The sequence below is a fragment of the Carassius gibelio genome, chromosome A13, assembly GCF_023724105.1.
Source record: "Carassius gibelio isolate Cgi1373 ecotype wild population from Czech Republic chromosome A13, carGib1.2-hapl.c, whole genome shotgun sequence".
In the NCBI taxonomy this organism is placed as follows: domain Eukaryota; kingdom Metazoa; phylum Chordata; class Actinopteri; order Cypriniformes; family Cyprinidae; genus Carassius; species Carassius gibelio.
Genome location: NC_068383.1, coordinates 23,102,257 through 23,125,158, shown reverse-complemented (window position 1 = coordinate 23,125,158; position 22,902 = coordinate 23,102,257). Strand labels below are relative to the sequence as shown.

At 39.9% G+C, this 22,902-nt stretch overlaps 2 protein-coding genes across 3 annotated transcripts; both read left to right on the top strand.

Moving 5' to 3' along the window:
- The first annotated feature begins 1,723 nt into the window (after positions 1-1,723).
- prr18 (proline rich 18) lies at positions 1,724-3,758 on the top strand. The gene has a single exon (XM_052613929.1). It carries the CDS (start codon positions 1,879-1,881, stop codon positions 2,641-2,643), a length of 765 nt encoding a protein of 254 aa, XP_052469889.1. The 5' UTR covers positions 1,724-1,878; the 3' UTR covers positions 2,644-3,758.
- A 456-nt stretch (positions 3,759-4,214) lies between these two features.
- si:ch211-130h14.4 (uncharacterized) lies at positions 4,215-22,280 on the top strand. Of its 2 annotated transcripts, XM_052613925.1 has the most exons (13): positions 4,215-4,864; positions 7,260-7,391; positions 8,190-8,336; positions 10,349-10,438; positions 10,543-10,672; positions 11,186-11,301; positions 16,488-16,589; positions 19,618-19,704; positions 19,917-20,017; positions 20,091-20,151; positions 20,668-20,807; positions 20,894-21,014; positions 21,147-21,581. In XM_052613925.1, the coding sequence occupies exons 1-13, from the start codon at positions 4,778-4,780 to the stop codon at positions 21,192-21,194; spliced, it is 1,362 nt and encodes a 453-aa protein (XP_052469885.1). In that variant the 5' UTR covers positions 4,215-4,777; the 3' UTR covers positions 21,195-21,581. The 2 variants fall into 2 exon arrangements, with proteins under 2 accessions (XP_052469885.1, XP_052469884.1); XM_052613924.1 differs by having other exon boundaries at positions 20,894-22,280.
- The last annotated feature ends 622 nt before the right edge of the window (positions 22,281-22,902 follow it).

Sequence of the window (22,902 nt, the reverse complement as noted above, 5' to 3'; positions counted from 1 at the left end):
ATCGTTTTGTGATTTTATTTGTTTGTTCCACAAGGATTGAATGTGTCGTATGTTATAATCTTCAGCCCGATGTGTTCAGAATAATGATGTGTGTTATGTTGGTTGTCTGAGCCCAGGGCAACTCAGACATCTGTCTCACCACACACACACACACACACACACACACACACACCGTCTCAGGAGATCCGCTGATGGCATCTAACTGTCGTTGTGTGTGATTCATCTACGAAGCAATACGTTTTGGTTTAAAACACGTATACGACTGTCTCTTGCATGCTCAGATACAGGTCTGCTCCTCACCTCCGAGTGTCACGTGTTCTTCACATGACCTAATAACCTGAGTGGCTGGTCTGTTTTTAGACGGATTAATTAAGGAAACAGTGGTTCCAGAGATGCGGTTTCCTTGACAACTGTGGGAGTGCTCTGTGTTCTCCAGCATCTCTCCTCCACAGAATACCTCTATGCACAGCTCAGATCACGTGTCAGAAATCACAGTCAGTAATGTCGGTGAACCCTCCAGTTTATGGCTGAGAAGATGCTTTAGATTTTACATTGCAAAAAAACACTGCGTACATTCATAATGCTTTATATTAAGAATATATATATATATATATATATATATATATATATATATATATATATATATATATATATATATATATATATATATATATATATATATATATATAGGCTGTATGTCTGAAGTGCAGATGTTTAGTCCCACATATCAGTCTCTGAGCATTTCACATCTGGCAGCACATCAGGTTGCTAACCATCAGTTTTCATCATGGATCATTTTGAATTAATAATTGAGACTGAGAAAGAGTTTTGCCTGTAATCCCTGTGATTTAATTCTGTAGGCAATCTATGGACGTTGTTTGCGAGAATGAGCCTCTCTTTGTCTGCTTCTTAACAGTAAGGATAAGCCTATTGATCCCCCCCTCCCCCCCCTCGTTTCACTGGGGCTGAAACACATGGGCTGGGTGACAGAACAGCTGTCACTGTGAAATTACGAAAGGAGGGCGACAGATCGATAACGATGGAGGCCGCTTGTCTTTAGCCTCCTCTGTGCTCTGCCAAGGTCACCAGGGAGAAAATACTGACAATCAGCAAAAAAGTGCCATCGGTTGCATCTGCGTTATAGCGCGTTCCGATACATCCTTATTTCAAACCGGTTATTCTGTTCTAATTACTTTAAAAAAAAAAAAGCTAATGTGCAGATAATCAGTGGACCCAAGACTATTCGGACAAAATGTTTACATTATTAAATATTCAATATAAAAGCTTTCGTGGCATAACGCTGACTACCAAAAAAAAAAGAGAAAAAAAATAAAATTCGATAAAGGCTAGCTGTGCATTAGAAAGGTTAGTGCTAGTGATTTTTATTTTTTCATTTATTAGACTAAAGTCATGTTAAAATAATTGTAATGTTAAGAAAGGCAAATGGTGATTTTGATGGATGACATTACATTGGATAGAAAACAATATTAAACTGACGCATTTATTCTGACGCATAAAAAGTTTAAATAAAGCAATAGACATAGAGTTAAAAAAGGTGACATATTTATGGATATTGATTAACTACGCAAGTGGTTACGCAGCTAGATCAGTGTGAACATAGCTGTATTATTTTGTATCGCACTTGTGTGAGCATGGCTTTGTTGTTTTTACTTTAATGCTGTGACCACGCCCCTTCTTCACGACACCAGATAAACCCGCATAAACCCCGCCCCTTGTCAGTTTAGAATTAAAATGCGGAGCGAGAAGGGCTACTGCGTCTAATACCCAAAGATCCGGTGGACCGAGGCGGATGGAACTATTCCTCACATCATTTACGCACAGATTTCTTCGTTATTTTGCGCGCCAATAGCGTTTAAAATGCCTTTTCCGCCGATAAACCTGCACTCACGGATATCATCGCCTAGAAAGGAGCTGTTCAGAAAAAAGAAGAGCAGGGACAATGTCGCGCCTCCTCAATCCACGTTCAGCCAAAGGACAGGAGACGACAAGGAGTCGGAGAAAGATAAACTATCCACATCGTGGCCATCGGCCCATTCAAAGCAGCTGGGACGAAGCAAGCCGAGCAGAGTCCCTCCAGATCCCGAGACGGACAGCAAACATTCGTGGTTGAGCGTCCCCAAACCCTTGGCTACCTCATGCGAAAGCGTCCCACGGTCAAGTTCTGGAGAGTCTAGCCATAAATACGCCTCCAGGACCTCTCTAGCGAAAGAATTAGGCGAGCAAGAGATCCACTTCTCCCTCAGCCTGACCCCCGAAGCCATCCTGGTCATCCAAAAGCGCAATCTGGAAAAGCAGATGATGGCCAAGCAACAGAAGTGCTGCGCTTCCGCCGACTTGCGACACCGGAGGGTTTTCCCGTCCAAGAGAGCTCAGGGCAGCTCCAGTAACAAGAGCTCCGGACCTGTTGCCAAACTGGACGCTTCCAATGACATTAGCACCATCGTGAAGATCTCCCTCCTCAACGATCAGTACAAATATGATGATGTGGAGTACGAGGAGGAGGACGGAGACGTGGACGAGACAGTCATGAGGAAATGCAAAGAGTGGCTCAAAGGTGTGGAGAGTGCTGCTGCTTTTGGGAAAGTCGATAAATTGTCATCTTTGCCTCATCTTAAATGCTGATAACCTGAACTACTTCATTCCACAAAGAAAGATCCAAAGGTGAAGACTTCAGTTCAACGCGTTCTTGCGTTGAAAAACAGCTGTACGGAGCGCAACGGTGTTTAACTGGACAAACTGTGTTTAACTGGACACACCGTCTTAAAACACAAGGCAAGTGTACATAGAGCAACTGTAAAAAAATAATAATAATAATAAAAAACCCCGCGCAAACGAAAAGAAAGAACATATCCTGTGTTCACATGGGTCTCGCACACAGGGCGCGCGCTCTTGTGTTCGCAATCACCTGAAAAGCGCAACAATGGGCTATTTTGAACGTGACTGTGCGACTTAAAATCTTGGCACATATACGCACAAGGCACTGTAAAAAACGCAGTGTTAACATACACCAACAATGAGACCAAAACCGATCAGATTTAATGAAAGAAGGCGTTACATGTGAACGTGGAACAGAACGCAGAGGCGTTTAAAAAACGGAATGTTTCCACCTTTACGCGCGCCATTTAAACTTGATGGCGCAAGCTGCGATGTGATGGCCAAATATGGCCATATGACGCGGCGAATATAAAACAACAATCCATAAACATCTTGGACTGAACGCAAGAGCCTGTCCTTTGCACACTAACACACACACACACACAGCTTTCATAATGGACTGACTGGACTGGAATGTTGCTGTTTTTTTCTGCACTGAGAAATATTGCTGATCACTCAGAGAATTTTTTGCAGGTTTACTTTACGCATTGACTGAGAAGCAGTAGTGTTTTTGCACATTGCTATTGTTTTCTCTTTGCTGGGCTGAATGACAGATGTTTGTTTCAATCTGTGGAAGTAATAGCCTACGGAGAATGAAGAGGGACAGGATGTGACTGTCGACCAGTGAAATGCATCCAGAGGCCATGGCCCTTCCTTTGTGCCAGAAAACAATAGCTGTCAAGGGGACACTGTCTGAAAGCCTTAGAACAGACACTTAATATCTGAGAAAAGTGTGTGTGTATTATGGACTCGAGACAAACCAGCCATGTACAGTATTTATTTTGCAATGTGGAGGTGTGTTTATATGCCGTGTGTTGTTCCAAGTCATTTTTAAGGGTGCTGACAATAAAATCCAAAAGTTATGTTTTCCCGCTTATTATTTGAACGATCAACTGTGAACAACCAGTAGTTTTAAAATGGCATGCAAATATAGGCTATGTAGTCTAGGCCCAGAATCTTCTCTAAGTATTCAATTGATTGTATTATCTGATTTAACATTCCCAATACTGCATGCAAGTTATTTACTTCAACAGTATATATATATATATATATATATATATATATATATATATATACATACATACATACATACATACATACATACATATATATATATATATATATATATATATATATATATATATATATATATAAAGTGGGTAAAACTTGAACAAAACATGCGTACAATAGACAAAGTAAAATGAATGGGCAGCACGCTATCAAAAGAACTGAGGTTGTGAAGCTCGCACCATGACAACGACCCCTTAAACACAGATCATCACACTTCGCTTTGAGCTCTTTCTGTGGAGGAGCTGGATTTTCCTTTACAACTAAAACTACTTAAAAGTCATTCAGCAAACTAATAATTCTTGAGGTTTAGGCAGCTGAGTAGGATACATAGAATATATGTACAGCCATTAATGTTAGTGAGCTGTTAGAAGAGCTGTTTGCTTGTGGGGAGGTCCAGTCTAAGTACAGTAGGTACTCTATGTTAGTAGCCTAACTAATATTGAAAACTTCCAGAACTGGTAAGTCTTTCTTTTTCTGGATCAAAATTTGTATATGTTTATGGGAATAACAATGCTGATATATTTGAAAAATGTGTGTTTTTATGAGCAATAACAAGATAACATCAAAATGATGAATTTAGGTAGCTGACTGCATTCAAAATGATTGTTTCTTATGTCTTATCATTTAAGAGTTATTAACCCTGCCACATTTAAGTGAACTGGAAAAAGCTAATTAATATGTTGAAAACTTAAGCAAACTTAAAGCACATCAAGGTATAGGCCTACATATTTTAAACTCAAATCTTAATGTTAAACAAACAAACACAAATGTAATTTCCATGTTGTCCTCTTCATAGCTCACTGGCCTGATTATGACAATGAAAACTGAAGATATTTATAATGTCAGCTCACTGCCTCCTATCCTAGACTCATACACATCAGCACAGTGTCCCGAAAAGGTATGTGTGACCCTTTTAAATAGTACTAACAGCATCAATATAATTAACAGAATACAACACTTTTCAGGCAAAGTTTCATATAGGTTTAACAGGTTGATTACCTTAGATTTTCTTAAGGAAAAAAAACCCAAAATAAATAAATGTACTCTGTGGTGTTTCTTTAAGCACAATCAAGCCACACATTTCAGCATTTGTGTCATTTCACTGCATGGGGTATTGCCTGGTTTCAAAGTGACTGTAATCATCTGATCCGTATAAAATCCCGTTTTTTGTGTCCTCATCCTCATCCATGCAAATAGTAGAAAAGAGAACAACTTCAGTATTAGTAACCCTGGTTACAACTAGCAACACAGTCCCCAGGTTGCCTTCACATGTCGTCTTCAATAGGAAAAAGCCTTTGTTCTTTCTGCAAACCTTTGCATTCATTACTCCTCTCTGTTTGCACCCGTACTCCAGAGCTCTTATATATATTCTGTCCCAGTTTGTTGGCTCAAGGCGAGCTTATACAAGTTATCATTGTGGGGAAAGGAATCTGAGCATGGGCTCATGTTTTCCCCAATCCAACATATTTCTCAGTGTCTGACAGTGTGAGATAGTGTTGGGAAAACAGATATAATTTAGGTATAGCCCTATCGAAGGATGGTGAAGTTATTTTCACAAGGTTTGGTTTCATTACCAGTTACATTCTTCAGTTAATGAGGATAGATCATTATACTAAAATATTTCAACAGTTTTTCCTGCACTATACTATCTTGCAGCTCTGCATCACAATACTGAGTTATAAAGTGCTGTGCACTCAGAGATGAAGGGGGATTAGATCCAAATGCAGGCAAAACAGGACACAGGAATACAAGAAAAGTAAAACAGGACACCGGAATACAAGAAACTGAACATATATACTAAGCAAACAACAACTGGAGCTGAGAACACTTACTAAAATCCAGCGAAGACAACTAAGACCTAACAAAATACAAATGGAGCTGAAGGGCTATATTACACTGTGACTGCCCTTAATGCCCACACGGATGGGTTCAATGCACAGCCCGAATTCTGACTCATATCCAAATAATATGTTTTATGAAGTAGCTTATATGCCACTGTTATTTTGCCTCCTTGAAAACAGTTGTTTTAATATTACAAAAGTTTGACATTAGACATAATAATTGCTATTCGTATCAAACTTTGTCAAAATGCTGTATTCAAAATCCTATTAGCTCTAAAAAGACAATAAAAAAAATCATTATTCAGTTGAAATCTGCTAATTGTTGATTCAGTTCAAGTAACTATATTTTTATTATTATAAACGTTTTTGCTGCACTTTCTTTCTTTTAGTTATATAGGGGCTAATGAATTGTAAATCTTGCTCATATGAAAATAGTTTACAGAACAAAACAAAACTATTTGATATTGGTTGACTATTAAACACAATGTAAGATTAATGATTATTATTTCAATTTTGTTGTTAAAAATACACATTATATGTTTGTTTGTTTTGTGGTTGTTTTTTTAATGATAAGTATTATTAGGAAATAATAATAAAAGTTTCCTCTGTATTTAATCCTGAAAAGAATGTCAATGGAATCAAGGAATCTGAATCATTTATGTGAATCAAAATCAGAATCAGTCGATATATGATTTCCTGTTGATTTCCTGTGGTGTGAAACCATTCAGCCTTGATTCACGACAGCGGACACACACAGTGCCGAAGCACCACTTCCAGTCATCCTACAATCACATTTCCTTATTTAACAGACAAGATAACCGTTAATGCTGCCCTCTTCTAAAAGCTCTTTGTGAATGAACACAAAGCATGAAGTGCCTGTACAGTACACAAGGATGAAGACAGTTTGCTTTTCTGTTTGTGTTACTTATTTAAAACAAATATTTATCTCATACCGTCATTAAATATCATAAAATAAAGCATAATACCATCTGTTTAATATTATTCTGTATCCACAGGACACCAGTTGCACCTTTGAAACAATGTAAGCGATGCAGTACAACCTTAACCAGTGCTGTACACGTCCGTCTGAGCATTCCTTAGTCAGTGGTGCACAGAAAGAGTTGTGTAACAATAAGTGCCCAGCATTATAAGAGGCTATCATACTGCAGTTTAATGTTTTATTCAATATATTATGACAGGGACACAGAAGAGTCTGTACAATCAGCAACTTGTACCAATGTACCATCAGCATCTTGTTGCTTATTACTGTAATTTGCACTCTTTTAATCATCTAACAAGCTCAGGTTCTTTGGCATTTGAGAATGATTACTGGCTAATTCTGGAAAGCCCATGCTATTACTGACCGCAGCGTTACGATCTCTATGAGCAGAGAAGACAAGAGCACAGCTGCTGTTGGCTCTTGTCATCCAAGTGTGGTTTTCTCTCCAAAAGGCAGCCGGTCAGAGGCAGAGGAGACAACAAGGCCCCAGCAGAACAGGCAAGATGCCGATGGAGATGACTTCTGCTCATGCTGAGGATTCTGATCAAATGCTTGAGAGAAAACGAAAAGCTCTTCTAGATCAGGTACTATCAGTATTCCTTTCCTAATCAATTGATCTCTTATAAGAATTTGCTTCATATATGAAATATAGAGAAACCAGGTCATATTGTTTCCTAGGTCCCAAATATTTAAGGTAGTCTGTTCAAATTGGCATTAAATTGCAGCACATAATAAACCCAATCAGTAACCAGGATGCTTTGATATATTGAAAGGCTAGCTGGATGCCAGAACAAAGGCCCAGGTGCAAATACTGTCAATGAAAGACTAGACTGATTACCATAGACTCAATGTAGGAAAGGACCACAAACAGATAGTTCCCACTTTTTATACTAGCTGCACTGTAAAAAAAAAAATTTGCTCATTCTAAAAACATTTCCAAATAAATTATTATTCCAGACATTTACCTCCACAAATAGACTGAGAATGTTTCATTATTGGAGGCATTTTAGTGACTTTATCTATCTTCCGTCTATATTTTACAGCAAATGTACCTATATTTACTTTTTAAATAGGCAAACTAAACCAATTAAGAGGTGCTTACAATATCATTTTGTACTGACATTGTTTATAATAAATTAAATATTCTATGTTTTTTTTTTTTTATAAATAAGATCAGTCTAATCATAGTCAAAAATAAACTGCCACTAAATGATCTGTTTATTTGAAGTCATGTCAATAAGATCTTATATTCTCTATTAATAAATAAAATACATATTCTGTATGTATAAAAGAGTTGACAGTTTCACAAATTCAGTAATTGTTCTCTTTTGCTCTTTTCTGTAACGCGCCGATGCTTTAGTTCTCGTTTTCTTCCATTCTAGCGCCATCTGAAGACATACTACAGACTACAGCGTATGAAAGACCTGCTTTCACACCAGCATGCTACACTACTGAGGGAAAAAGTTCAAAGACAAAGACAAGAGATGAAGCACCATGATTCCAAACTTAGAGAAGGACACAAAGAACAGGTGCACCCTCCAGGAATCAATGACTAGTTATAACTAATCTGTGTTCATTAAAGAGAGCAAAAACAAGTACAGTGATTAGTGAATCTCTCCAGTAGAAGGCAGTGCTGAGAAGGAAGTGTTGCAGTGTTTTCTGTTGGACCTCTTTATATTTAAGGAACCATTTTTCCTGTTTTGCTGATTATTTTTATACGTAGGTTTAGTTAACTAGCTTAAGTCTAGTTAAATTGAAACTCTCTTCTCTATTATTATTATTATTATTTTTATTTATTGTTTTTTGGTTCAAGGCCATTATTGTGAATGTTGTTTAGAGGTGTATATTGAAAAGGAACTCATAAGTCAGCCTCAAACTTCCTGAAATATTCATGACAGTGTTCCACTAAAACCTTACCAGCAACTGCATCGGCAATTATACAAGTACAGACACTTCCACTAATTGCATAGCCCTGAAGAAATTAAGAAAGGCTGTCCATACCATGCTAAACTACCAAAAGGAAAGAAAAAAAATCACCTGTGAGACCTATTTAATATAACAGCGTTGTGATTAAAATGAGATCATATTGAAACATCTGCACCCTAGTGGTCTCACCAGTGTCTCCTGTAGAGTTTCATAAGAAATCTTAACAAAGTCTCAGATTGTGTTCAAAGCAGATTTTAATGCCGTATTCTGCATGTCCACATTACATAAATAACATAACATCAACATCAACAAAATGCATTACATTACTTTTGCATTACTTTTTGTTTTGGTCTGGGCTTGCTTATTTGTTTTAAATAACAAAAATCCTAAAGCTAATTTATTTATTTATTTATTTATTTATTTTTTTGCAACTGTAATTTTTGCAACTGTAAAGGCCCTTTCACAACAAAAGCGAAATTAATAAGCCTCAGGCTGAAGGAAGTGCCTCTCACTCTGCACCTCACTCCTGATTTCTCTCAACACTGAGACAAGAGAGCTGTCAGTGAATTAATAGGAAGACAAAGTAACTTGCATTACTTATATAAATAAAAAAGTAACTAAGATAATTTGTTGTAAATGTAAAAGTAATGCATTACTTTTCTAGGTACTTGGGGAAAGTAATCTGATTACATAACTCGTGTTACTTGTAATGTGTCACCCCTAACCCTGAGTATGACCACTCGTACCGTGTGTTAAAACTTCTCTCGTTATGTATTTCTATTCCTCCTAAAACAGAGTTTAGGCAAAACCTCTCCAAAACAAATAAAAACTCTAATCTAACTCTAACTCTAATAAAAACCTCTAGCCTTGCTGAAACTAATTTGCGCTACATGTACAAAACAGCATGGCTGGCAAAAATGTATCTAGAAACTGTATCTATGCAATGTCAGTTGCGCTGTAGTGTAACTCTTTGCAGGACAGTAGATGTGTCTTCCACTGCCAATTTGAAGTGTTGCTGAAGTCTGGAGGATTGAGGAAGCCTGTCGTTGTAATATGGTGGAAGCAGTTGGTGTGGACATGCGATTGACTTTGATTTTGTCCCTCTGGGTTGAAGACAATAAAGAGATAGAGCCTGGGGGGCAAGGATGTGGGGGAAGGGTCTTTGGCTTATCAGTCTCCTCCTATAAAAGCAAGACTTCTTCAGTTGGCTGTAACTGTGTCTTCTAATGTCCAACACTGGAGGGGAGGACAAAGGGAGAGCTATAAAGGACGTTATGGGCTGCCAGTTGGAAAGCTTTGGTACAAATTGCTGACCAAATGAAACTGCCCTGTTGTTTCCTCAGCTCAGGCCAAAAACTTTGTCCAGACTTCATGATGTTGAGCCGGGACCAAAGCAGGCTGAACCGTGGACACCTGTTGGGGCCTAATTGGTCCCTGTTGTAGTTACTGGCTTCCTGTGGTTGGAAAGAAAATCCTCAAATGAGATCTCAATTGTTTCAAGATCTCGACTGTTTCTCAATGTTTTAAGCTGAGCCTTGATTTGTCGATATGTAAGAGTCTGCTATCCACAGTTCAAGATCCTCTTTGCATCCTCAGTTTATTCTTTCTGTCACAGAAGCTTGTGACCATTCAGAGGGCCACCAGATCAACCCTCACACACGATGATGCATACTTGAAGTGTCTTCCTAAAACACGCTTCTACCTGGTGAGACCATCTTTACCTAGCTTTCTCTGCATTGATATTTACTTGGACTTTATGTGATTAGTAAAATGCAGATGATCAGTCATCTCTAATCTGACCTACATGAGGTTCTGGAACTGCAGAAACAGCTGGCACGACTAGGGTATCTTCAGAGCCGCAGGGAACAGGAGGTGTTCAGGGTCTGGACAGAACAGCACCGAAGCACATGTCAACTTGAGAAGCAACTACAAGCAATGGGTGAGAGCTGATGCTACAAACAGTGCTGTTTTCACCCTCAATCAGTTATCAATTCACAGAAGGTAAAAACCTGTTTAAGATATCAAAAACTAAAAAGTATCATAGTAATACCTTTCATATTATCCACATTGGATCAATCAATCAATCAATAAAAATAAAATAGCAAAATATAGTAGAAATCTCATTAAAAGAATAATAAAGACATGTTTTCCACAACACAAAAAGGAATGTTAATTTCCATATACTATAAATGTGCTAATGTTACAATAAATAGCATTAGACAGAAATACTCACATATTTTTACTATATATTTAACTTTTTGAGGAAGAGAGAATAATGACTAAACAAAACATTGAATCAGAGTTGTGGATGAATCCACTGCAACTGACTGTTTGTACCAGTTCACAGAACTTTATCAAATTTACCAAATCTAACACTATTTTTCTCTACTCCAATTTAAATCAGGAATATTGTGGATGCTCATTTGTTGTCATTGTCATTTCATGCTGGCAGAACACAGCAGTAATCCCAGCTCAGATGTTACTCTTGAGAACATGCTGAAACAGAAGTCTGGGTCTCTCCCGAAGCTTCAGATCACACCTGATGACTCCAGAGTACAACACAAACATGTAAGGTTAGGCTCATTCAGTCAGTCACTGGCTGAATGTCAAATTCAATTGACTATGTATTTCTAAACTACTTAGAAAAACCAAGTCTGTTCATTTTAGCTAATGAAATGCAAAGAAAATCTTCTATTTAGACTGATTAAAATGCTGCTGCAGTTAAAAAGGCCTGCAACTATCCTTTCTCCCCATGCTGTTTAACCTGCTGGCCTTACACAAACACATAGTCTGCTGGAAGCCAGTTGAAAAGAGAATTACCCAGGGAAGAATGTCTCATTTATTTCACACACAAAACAGACTGACCAATTTAGCCTGCGATGTCACATGTTGCCGGAGGTCATGGAATGAGTTAAACTGTTTGGAAATGAGCTCTCTGGACCTTAAACAACCTTTTCCAGAATAAAGAAAAAGTCTCTCTCTCTCTCTCTCTCTCTCTCTCTCTCTCTCTCTCTCTATCTCTCTATCTAGATAGATAGATAGATAGATAGATAGATAGATAGATAGATAGATCAGTCACAAGCGTCTAGCAAATGATCTAGCTTGCAACCACAAGAACAACATAAGGAGTTTTATTTTTGTCTCCTATAGATGATCTTAGAAATTTTATATTTTTTGTATCTTGTATATTTTCAACAATAATAATGGTCAGGTTTGCCAAGTCAGTTATTGAGAGCGTTTTTTTAATATGAAATCAAACATTTCTCAACTCATTCTTCTAAGACTAAATTATCTGAGCTGTACTTACAACCAACATTTGTCTAATTAGTTTTTATTTGAATTTTTCCTAAGGAATTTTCACTGAGAACTTTGTAATATTCCCCTGGGACACTGTTACTAAGTTCCCTATCTGTTGGTCACTACGAGTTATGTCGAACGACATATGGGGTCTCACTTGGGAGGCCAATCATCTCTGAGTTTAAGAGAAAACGTCAATTAAAATTGGTTAGTGGATTTAACATACCTGAGCCACTCCCCGTGTCAACGGGTATAAATAGGGCGACAGGTGCATCCACTCATTAGATTTTTGCTTCAGAGCCGAGTAGTTGATGTATCCAGTCTCTACAAAGCCTTCATCTGTGCGTTCGAGCGATTCCCCTGGGCCCTTCGGCTAAAAGAGCAGTTTCTAAAAGAGCAAATCACGGACGATTCGCATCTTTTTCAAGATGCCGTTCCGTCCGTGTCCTTCTGGATGTGGTCGTTTCCTATCTTCGGTTGACGGTCACGAGCGTTGTCTGCAGTGTCTGGGCGTCCAACATGCTGAGCCTGCGCTCGTGGATGATTCATGCGTCTATTGTGGGTGTATGAACATGGCAGCGCTGCGAACGTGTCTCTCTCTCCTCAGGGGGAGTACAGCATCGACCTCTGAGGATGAGGATTCGGCGGGGCTGCCCCCCTCGGGTGTTGTCGCTGCTGCCGAATCTGACTTGGAGTTGTCGGCCATGCTTGCCCGGGCAGCCGTGAGTATCTGGCTGGAGGTGACTACACCGCCCAGCCCCCAAGCCCTTGCGGCTGGATGATTGGTTTCTCGGTGCGGAGTGCGGCTCACAACCTCATTCTGCCCCAGTTCCTTTCTTCCCGGAGGTGCATGAAGAGGTGACAAAGTTGTGGACGGCCCCTTCCACGGCCAGTAACTGCTCGCCTCCCTCTTCCATCCTCACCACCCTCGATAGCGGGGCAGCCAGGGGGTACGTGGACATTCACCAGGGGGAGAGAGCGGTTGCGGTGCACCTGTGCCCACAAAACGCCGCCACTTGGAGAAATCATCCGCGCCTCCCATCCAAGGCCTGTAAGCTGTCGGCTGCTCTGGCTGCCAAGGCTTATAGAGCTGCGGGCCAAGCTGCCTCTGCCCTGCATGCCATGGCTATCCTGCAGGTACATCAAGCCAAGGCACTGAAATCGATGCACGAGGGTGGTACCGACCCGAGCTTGATGCAGGAACTGCGCAAGGTGACTGACTTCGCCTTACGGGCGACGAAGGTCACGGCACGGTCCCTCGGGAAGGCGATGTCCACGCTGGTGGTCCAGGAGTGCCATCTCTGGCTGACCCTGGCCAAGATGAGAGACGTCGACAAAGCCTGCTTTCTCGATGCTCCCGTCACCCAGGCAGGCCTGTTGGCGACACGGTCACGGTTTAGACCCAGCAGTTCTCGGTGGTGCAAAAGCAGACTGAGGCCATCCAGCACATCTTGCCCCGACATGATCCTCCGGTTGCCACCATTCCGTCGCCGTGGGCCCCCCCTGCGTCCTCCACACCAGCTCTGCCCAGTGCTGAGAGTTCTTCGAGGCCGGTGCGTCGAGCCCCGCGCAAGAGAGCGGCACCCCCCCGTGTCACTCCCGGCTGCGAAGTCCTCTAAAAAGATGACTAAGCGGCCCTGACATGGGCAACTCGGAGATGTGGGAGACTGCTCTTCAGGAGCTGGCGGAGGAGGGCCGGTTGGAGAATCCTCCGTTTTTGTTTCTTTCTGTTCTGTTCCACTTTGTCAAAAAAAGAGCAATTTCCCTTTCCTCCGAGTTGCAAGGCTTGTGGGTTGACGATGAACGACGCACTGCCTCCTCATTTTCACCCACGACGCCCCCTGTCGCCAACGGTCAAGAGGTCGCGGTTCGGAGACGCAACGCCTCTCCACGCGTCTCTGGCCAGTTCCTCCGGGAACATGAGGAGTGTGGCTGTGATGACTTGGAACGCGATGCCTTCTGGGCCATCCGACACAACTCCCCATCGCTGCACCACTGCGGGTATGTCGACTGTCCCTTTGGTGCCACTTGTACAGAGTTTGGGATCTTGGCTTGCGCTGCCCAACCCGTCACGCTGTCTCATTCGGACGGTCATCCTCGGTTACGCGATTCAGTTCTCCCGGCGACCTCCCAAGTTCAGTGGCATCCTCGAGACTTCGGTGGCAGTCCGGGACGCCTCTGTCTTGCTCGAGGAGATTGCTGTCCTGCTGGCGAAGGATGCAATCGAGCCGGTCCTCCAGCCGAGATGAGGACGGGGTTTTACAGCCCTTACTTAATCGTACCCAAGAAAAGCGTTGGCCTTCGGCCTATCCTGGATCTGTGAGTCTTGAATCGGGCCTTGCACAAGCTCCCATTCAAGATGCTGACGCAGAAAAGCATTCTCAAATGCGTTCAGCCCCAGGACTGGTTTGCAGCAATCCCTGGTTGGCGTACCCTGGTCGAGCATCCTCCAGCACCCTCGGCAGTCAGACTTGGTGGAGCAGTCTGTCGCCATGCCCAGTTCTGGCGTTAGCATGCCCAGAGTCCCGGTCAGCCCCTGTACTGGGCTAGGTGTTCATATGGCTTGGTTCCCTACGGGTAATCCCATATGTGAATTCTTCCACGGTAAGGTTTCCCTCTTGGCAAACCCGCGTCTTCCCTTGACAGACCCGTTCTGTCAGTCTCTTCTGGCAGCCGTTCCATCCCTACTCCAAGGTAGAAAATTAATTTGCACCCATTTGTGCGCCCATGGGCGTGCTGGTCTAAAAAAGAGGTGTGTTCAGGTGCATTGCTATTTTAAGGAGCTGAAAATAGACTGCGCCATATACCAACTTAAACCTGGTCTATAGTCTGGTGCAATTAATATTAAACACAGGGACACACAGCAGCACACAAACATGCCAAATAAAAAAAAAAAAAAAATTGAGGATTGCAATGCATAATAATATTTTTGTAGGCTATATATATATATATATATATATATATATATATATATATATATATATATATATATATATATCATAATGGATAGTCATCGCATGTATCAGAATTAGGCTATTCTGAGAGAAGTCTATTCACCATCAAAACTTTAGTGTTTCAAAAAGTTTGTAAAAGCACAGTAAACACAATCCATATGAATTGTGCATTTCAGTTCATTTCTTCTGAAGAGACTCAATCACTTTATGTGTTGAACAAATTAATTTAGTGTTTCATTCATATATAAAACTGATAAACACACATATATAGAGTGCATCATATAGGCTAAACCTAAGCTCAAAAGTGCTTTCTTGGCATGCGAGAACAAACCTCATTGCCTCCTGTGTGTCGAGCAGGCATGTATATGAGAAAGCCTACATTAAATATTTTCATCACACTGGATGAAGCAATTGTGTCTGTTCAGATGAATTGGATTGTTTTGGATATATGTTTCATATGGTTATATGTCTGTCGCCAGGCCCAGTACTGGTGTTGGCATGCCCGGAGTTCCAGTCAGCCCCTGTACTGGGCTAGGTGTTCATATGGCTTGATTCTCTATGGGTTATCCCATATGTGCATTTTTCCACGGTAAGGTTTCCCTCTTGGCAAACCCGTGTCTTCCCTTGACAGACCCGCTCTGTCAGTCTCTTCTGGCAGCTTTTCCATCCCTACTCTAAGGTAGGACCTGCCTCAGAGACCCATTCCATATGTAGTACTGCCCCCCGGGCCAGTCCATATCAGTATCTCCACATGTCACCTCCCTATGGGTAGGATGTGGTCTCCGTAGCGACCTAATCCCAAAGGGTCACTGGGGGACAAGGATGTTGATCCAGGAGCATTTTGGACTTGGTGAAATCACACTCGCCATCCTCACGTGGATGCGCAGTTATAGGGTGTGAGCTGGGCTGTGTCTGAGGCTCCTCTTGAGAAGTAGCATATCATTAGGAATATATTAACAGCCATACACTCACTCCATTGGTTGCTCTGATGTATCGCTCAGGCTTTGCTATGTTGCAAAGTGCGAAAAAGTGGAGATCTATCTCAATCAGAGAAAAACAGTAAAAAGCAAAGTCTTGTGTTCATTGTGTCCATTCTCAATAACACATACTTATAAAAATATTTCAAACCTAAAATGACAATTCACTTACCTTCATGTCGTTCCAAACCTAAATGACTTCATCTCTTCTGTGGAACACACACACACACACACAGATATTGTGTAAAAAGTGTCATTGTTTTTTGTTTTTGTTTTTTAAATGAAAACCATTGGGGAAAAACAACTGAAACAATCTTCTAAATATTTTTTTGTTTTCTGAGAAAAAGAAAGTTCCAAGGGTTTGGAACAACATGAGAACAATTGAGCAGAGTGTTTAAACCAAGCTTTTTTTAAGGACCAGTTCTCACTATTAACTAGTTGCTTATTAGCATGCATATTACTAGCATATTGGCTGTATATTAGTCCTTATAAAGCATTACTGTAATAATGTCTATTTATTTCACAGATGTCAGTCTCACCAAGAGGGAATGAAGGAGAGGTGAACACTTTCCAACAACAGGGCAAACAGAGCTGTGGACGGGAAGAAACTGAGCTCATGTTTCCTGAGGTAAGTGTAAAACCACAGAGGCTCTGAACTTAGTAAGAAACACAGGGAGACAAACACACCTGCAAGCAGTCTCACACACAAACATACTGTACATAATCTCACATTCACCAACACTTAAAAAGACAAGAGACAGCTCAGTGTAGTTGTGAATGGTCTACTTTTTGTTTACATTCCAAATTCTATTTTCCATATCAATAACTTTTGTAACCTCTGAATAACTATATAGCTATTTCACTAATTTGCAATATAATCAATTTTGCTTGGTCTACTAATGAAGCAGTCTCTAATATTAGTTGCTAGTGCACCTCTTGAAACTGGGGGAATGAGATTCACCTGCACAAAAGAGAAGCCATGAGCCATGGATAAGTGGTCTAGTGTGACTAATGAAGCCAGGGGAGTGAGGGTTACCTTCACAACAATCCTGTTATATTTACGCCTCTAAACCTCACTCTCATACGGGTCATGGCACCACTGTAACTGGTTCTGCTTGGGGAAGAAATGATTATTGCCAGCATGAGACTTTGACACACTAACAATGGTGCTAATGACCTCACCTCTTGAAGCAAGGGGAGTGAGGCTTACCCACACAGCTACCTCATAACACTCGGCCTCCATTACATAGCCTATACAATAAAAGTTTGAAAACACTTTTGTAATGCCACGCCAGCAGAGGGAGCCCTCACCTGAGTACTGACTGTTCACCGCTCCCTCTGCTTCTACAATCATTTCCTGTTTGTGACTATTTAACACGAGTCAGCGTATTCCTACTTTGCAAAGTATTGCCAGTTTAACTGCCTTACCAAGCATTTTTTCATTGACTATTCTGACTGCCTGTTTGTGTATGATTCTGCCTGTTTGGATTTACTGCCTGATTGGACTGGTGTTTGTGTTTGACCTTTTTGCCTGCCTACTCGTCTCTGCCTTTTGGATTCTCCTGGTCTATATTGAAAGATCAGACTGCCATTATGGTACTGACTCTCTACCTCGTTTAACTACTCTATCTGTAAGATCTTTCCTTAAGGGGGGGGGGGGGGGTGAAATACTCGTTTTCACTCAATATCCTGTTAATCTTGAGTACCTATAGAGTAGTACTGCATCCTTCATAACTCCAAAAAGTCTTTAGTTTTATTATATTTATAAGAGAAAGATAGTCTGTACCAATTTTTCCCAGAAAAACACGAGCCCCTGGAGGCGTGACGTGTGGGCGGAGCTAAAGAATCACGAGCGCGAGATAGCTTTTGCGTTGAGAGCGTTTGGAAGCTGTGACATTACCGTGAGGAAAAAAACATCATCCAAAACAAACCATGGCTAACAGTCAGATTCAGCGTATATTTATGATCCAGAATCAGATCCAGAGGCTGAAATTTAACAAGAGCAGCATCAGCAACAACGTCTCTATGTGGTATGTATTGAAACTGTATAATATTTGCTTAGCGGTTTTGTAAAATGACTAAGTTCCACTTTATGTCGTCTTTTTTTTTTTTTTTTTTTTTAAGCTGTACATGTGGAAAGTGCAGTTTGATGACAACATCGCATGTTGTTTACTTGATGTGCTTACGCGCCGATAGCTAAGTTAACAACAAAGAGATATTTTAAGCAGTTTTACTCACCGCCTGCGGTTCCAACACACGATCATGACCCTTTTTCATTGGGACTGCATTATCCTTAAGAAATAAACGATGTACAAATCCGGCGTCAAACTGGGCCTTGTTTGTAAAACAAGCATCTTCGAAATGCAGGGAACAAACAAAAACACTTGCACAACTCCGTTGATGCACTTTTTTTTTTGGATTCTAATACTTTCTCAGCCTCCTGGTTACAACTTTACAATAAGGTTCCATTTGTTTTCAATTATTAACTACATTAGTTAACATTGATAACATTAAACATACTTCTAAAGCATTTATTAATATTTGTTAATGTTGATTCAAACATTTACTAATACATTATTAACATCAAAAGTTGTATCTATTAAAATTGGTGTTAAAGTAATTGACTGCAAGACACCAGTCAATGCCAAATTCCAGACAAGCATGGAGGTGAGAGAGGAGAATGAAGAGAACGAGCAGTGAAGCTGAGATGAGATCAAACCTGTAGAAAGACATGAATGGTTCGTTTTTCACACACCTCCCTGTCATTGTCGACGTGTGTAAGCATGGATTTGGAGGAAGGAATGGGATGGCAATCATTGGACAGACAGAGTTGGGAAGTGCCAGCAATGAGTGGTATTACTTAGCACTGAATCCCACTTACAGCTGCAACACACAAGAAATCAATCAGATTCACCTTGGAGACAGCTCCTAGACATTTTTCACATGGACAGACACTGCAAATATAGACCTTTAGAAAATATCCAAACATCTCTCAATTACAATTCAAGATATATATTCTCTCATTTACACCTGCATTAGAAAATGTCTCAGTTTTACACAAATTAACCTTTGAGATGAATACTTTACAGTATTAAAGAAAAAGTCAATCAGGTAATACTTTACTTTAAAGGACCAATAGTTGTTTATTAGCCTCCATATTACTAGCCTGTTGGCTGTTATTTAAGATTTATAAAGCACATATTAATTCCTTATTCTGAATGACCATATTTTACATCCCTTAATCCATCCACACACCTAAACCTAACTACTACCTTACTAACTATTTATAAGCAGGTGTTTATTGAGGTAAAACTATTAATCGTGAATATGAATTGAAGTATTTCCGTATGTAATTTCTTAAAGCAAAACATTTCATCTGAACCGATAGCAATGGGACATAAAAATTATTTTCACTTGGGTAAATAAACACCCAGAACACCTCACCAAATGTTTTTGCATTAAAAATATTTGGTGTGATCTAATGTAATTCTACAGGGTTTTTACACAGTGTTACAACCCACTCAAATTATAGTGTACTTGCTTTATAAACAGGGCTTTACCACTGCAGTTGTTGATGTGGCGTAAAAGCTGTAGAGGTGAGGCCTACCCTAACACCATTCATATGGTGAGGTGCAAATAATTTGTTTTCTTTTTAGGTCTTCACTCGGGAGCTCAAAGTGCCTAAATTTTCCAGTTTGCGGTCAACCTTTCTGGAAGAAGTCAGCTCCAAGATGCTTCTTTTGGTACCTGTAACACATTTTATTATCCTACGTTCACATTACTTTAGTTAACTAAGCAGAGACTGGGGAAACTGATACAAGTAGTGCTACCGGTTAGGTGCATGTTTGGATTCATGAAATGGTGAATACCATGCAGATGAATGCTTTTTCTTGAAAGAAGGGTTTGGTTTTGTATTTTCAGAACTGTTGTTGTTTCTCTGTTTTCATCATAACAGAAAATCTATGAGCCACCGATCTGCTCAAAGACCTTTGACATTAAACACAAAACGAGATTCATGCACAACCTCTCGCTCTCTCATATGGCTGACACTCAGAGGTGAATAATTTTATAATGTCTGGCATCTCATTTAAATAAAATAAAAATGTGTATTAATTTTATATTTATTTAGAATTATGGCAAAAAATGGACTCAGTTTGCAATGCACAGATGGTTTCAGCATTAAAGAATTGGTGAGTGATGTACATCACACTTCTTCAGCTCTAAAAACTTAGAGGTAGTTAGGGGTAGTTTACCCAATATAAAGTTTATTTACCCTCTTGTTGTTTGGACACCACTGTGTTTTCTTTCAACATGAAAATCAAAGAAGATTTTGAAAAGAATTTCCCAGTTTTGGTTTTCCATGCAGCCGTATAGTGTATGATGATTTATTGTGTCAAATGTGAGAAGAAAAAAAAACATAAAAGCAACAAATGTATCATAAAAGTAGTCTGCAAGATCACTGTGCTATATTCAAGGTATCCTGAAATCAAACATGAGCTTTTTGAGGAGATTAGACCCAAGCTGTTGACTAGTGATCTCCCACTCTACCAAAACTCAAATCTCATTCATAGTTTTGTTCTCTTCAAAAACAAAAATTGCCTTAAAATCATGACTAAATATTCATTTTTGGGTAACCTACTCCTTTACCTAATTGCTTTTATAGATCATTTGTTATTTAGCAATTCGCTCTCATTTATTTTGAGGAGATGGAGCATGAATGTCACCACAACATCCAAACTCAGAAGTCCAGATATCCCACAGAGCCTGACTTTACACACCTGAGTGATAAAGGAACTGAGAACCCAGAATACTTCACTGAGAGCCCAAATACTAATTTCTCACCAAGGTTAGGAATTACTTTGAATGAATGTGCTAAGGAACTTGTCAATTATTTTGCTTCCAAACTTTATAATTTTTCATTCATATATGTAGTCTCCATCTAGCTGGGAAAAGCACAGATGAATCCCAATCTAGTTCTGCTGAAGACACTCAATCATCATTTATCGACATGCCTCTATGCATAACTGACATCTATACTAGTCATGTTGTTGAGGTACTGTATGTGTTTTATACACCATATTGTTTCTATGATAAAATAGATACAAACCAACCAACCAACCACACAATAATACTGATAATACTGATAATTTCTTCATCAGTTAACTGCAGTTTTACTTTGTTTCAGGTGGAAAACTCTGAAGTGAAGATGTGGTCAAATTACACAGAGTGTTGATTTGTCCCTTTGAAACAAACTTTGAGAATAAATGTACAAAAACTTACCTTTAGGGTCACCTTCTTTACCAATAAAGGGTGCATATTACTTTAGAGTAGTAATAGTAAGCTACTCTTAGTATACTATTACGAACCCTTTAGTGGTAAAGCTGTACCTAGTTTTTACGATTTGTATTGTTAAAAAAAAAAAAATTGCTATACAAATAAACTTGAATTTACTTCTTTTCATTTCTTTACTTTTCTGAGAGCGCAGGTCCAGGATGCTGTTAGCTAATGGAGAGGACATAAGTTAAAAGACGTCCTGTTTTACTCATAAATGCATTTCATTTTTATCACATTGTTTTACTTTACTGTGTATTTAGTCAATAAATATCATAAAAAATAATTTCTGAAACATTTTGTTGTTCCTATAAAATCTTTTTTTTTTTTTTTTTTTTTAGCGGAATTTCCTCTTCAGGAGATCGAGCTGGGTCTAATACTATGGGGAACGCCCTCTGCGTGACCACACTCTGAATCACAATTTTTTTTTGGCCAGGCTCAGGTGGACCTTTTTGCGACTCAGGAGACATCGCAATGTCCCCTCTGGTTCTCTCTAGTTCATCCAGCTCCTCTGGGACTGGACGCTATGACTTGGCCGAGGCTTTGATTGTATGCTTTTTCCCCAGTCGCTCTGCTCCTAGGAGTTCTGTCGAAAGTATGCCGGGATGTTACTAGTAGCCACATTCTGGCCGGGCTGAGTATGGTTCTCAGATCTGATCTCGCTACTCGACAGCTCTCCATGGAAGATTCCAGTCAGGAGAGATGACACCTGATGGTGCAGAGAACACCAGCTTAACCTTAGCCTTAGCTCTGCTCTTCGGATACACACTAGGCAGGGATTTGGAAGTCTGGCAGTGTGGGCACCTCGTTCCCCAAAGTGTTTGATGCAGCTCAAGTTCCTGAAGAGGAACGTCTCAGGTTATGTATGTAACCATGGTTCCTCGAAGGAACGAGACGCTGCGTCTCGAAGCCATTCTCCTGCCACACCTGCCAGCACTTGCTTCATTCCTAGAGGCTGACGCTGGCACTGCCGCACGTGCTTTTAAGCTTCCTGGTCGATGACGTCACCCGACGTCTGTGTGCCCTGAGGGGGCACTTTACTTTTTTTTTTTTTATAAATGTAATAAATATTTTTTCTATTTTAATCAATTTTTTTAAAGTCTACTTGATAAATAATAATATTTTTGTTTAATCTATTTTTTTTTTCTTTAATAATTAATTTATGAATTAAATAGCCTACTATTTATTTTATTTTCTCCAGTGGCATTCAGCAGATAAAATATATTGCATCTTTAACACATTCATACTGTAGTTTGAATATAAAGTCTTAACAGTTAAATGAACTAGCTTTTTAAGTATGAAGACTTAATAAAAGTGTATAAATCATGCATTTTCCAACGGTATTTTTTATTAAGTTTTCTTGTAAGGAGGAAATATTTCACATTTAATATGCGCCGATGTGACTGAATGAGTAAATATTTACGCATGGCCTTACACTGGATCACTGGACCATTAGCTCCACAGCTTGCATTTCAAAGCAGAGATCAGCCAATCAGAGCTTTCCTGGGCCAAGTATGGAGAAAGTTTCACTTTGGGGGTATTTAATTGGATGCAACTCTTCTAGTATCAGCCATTTTTTCGACTGGAGAACTCGCGTAGTTGGGATTTTT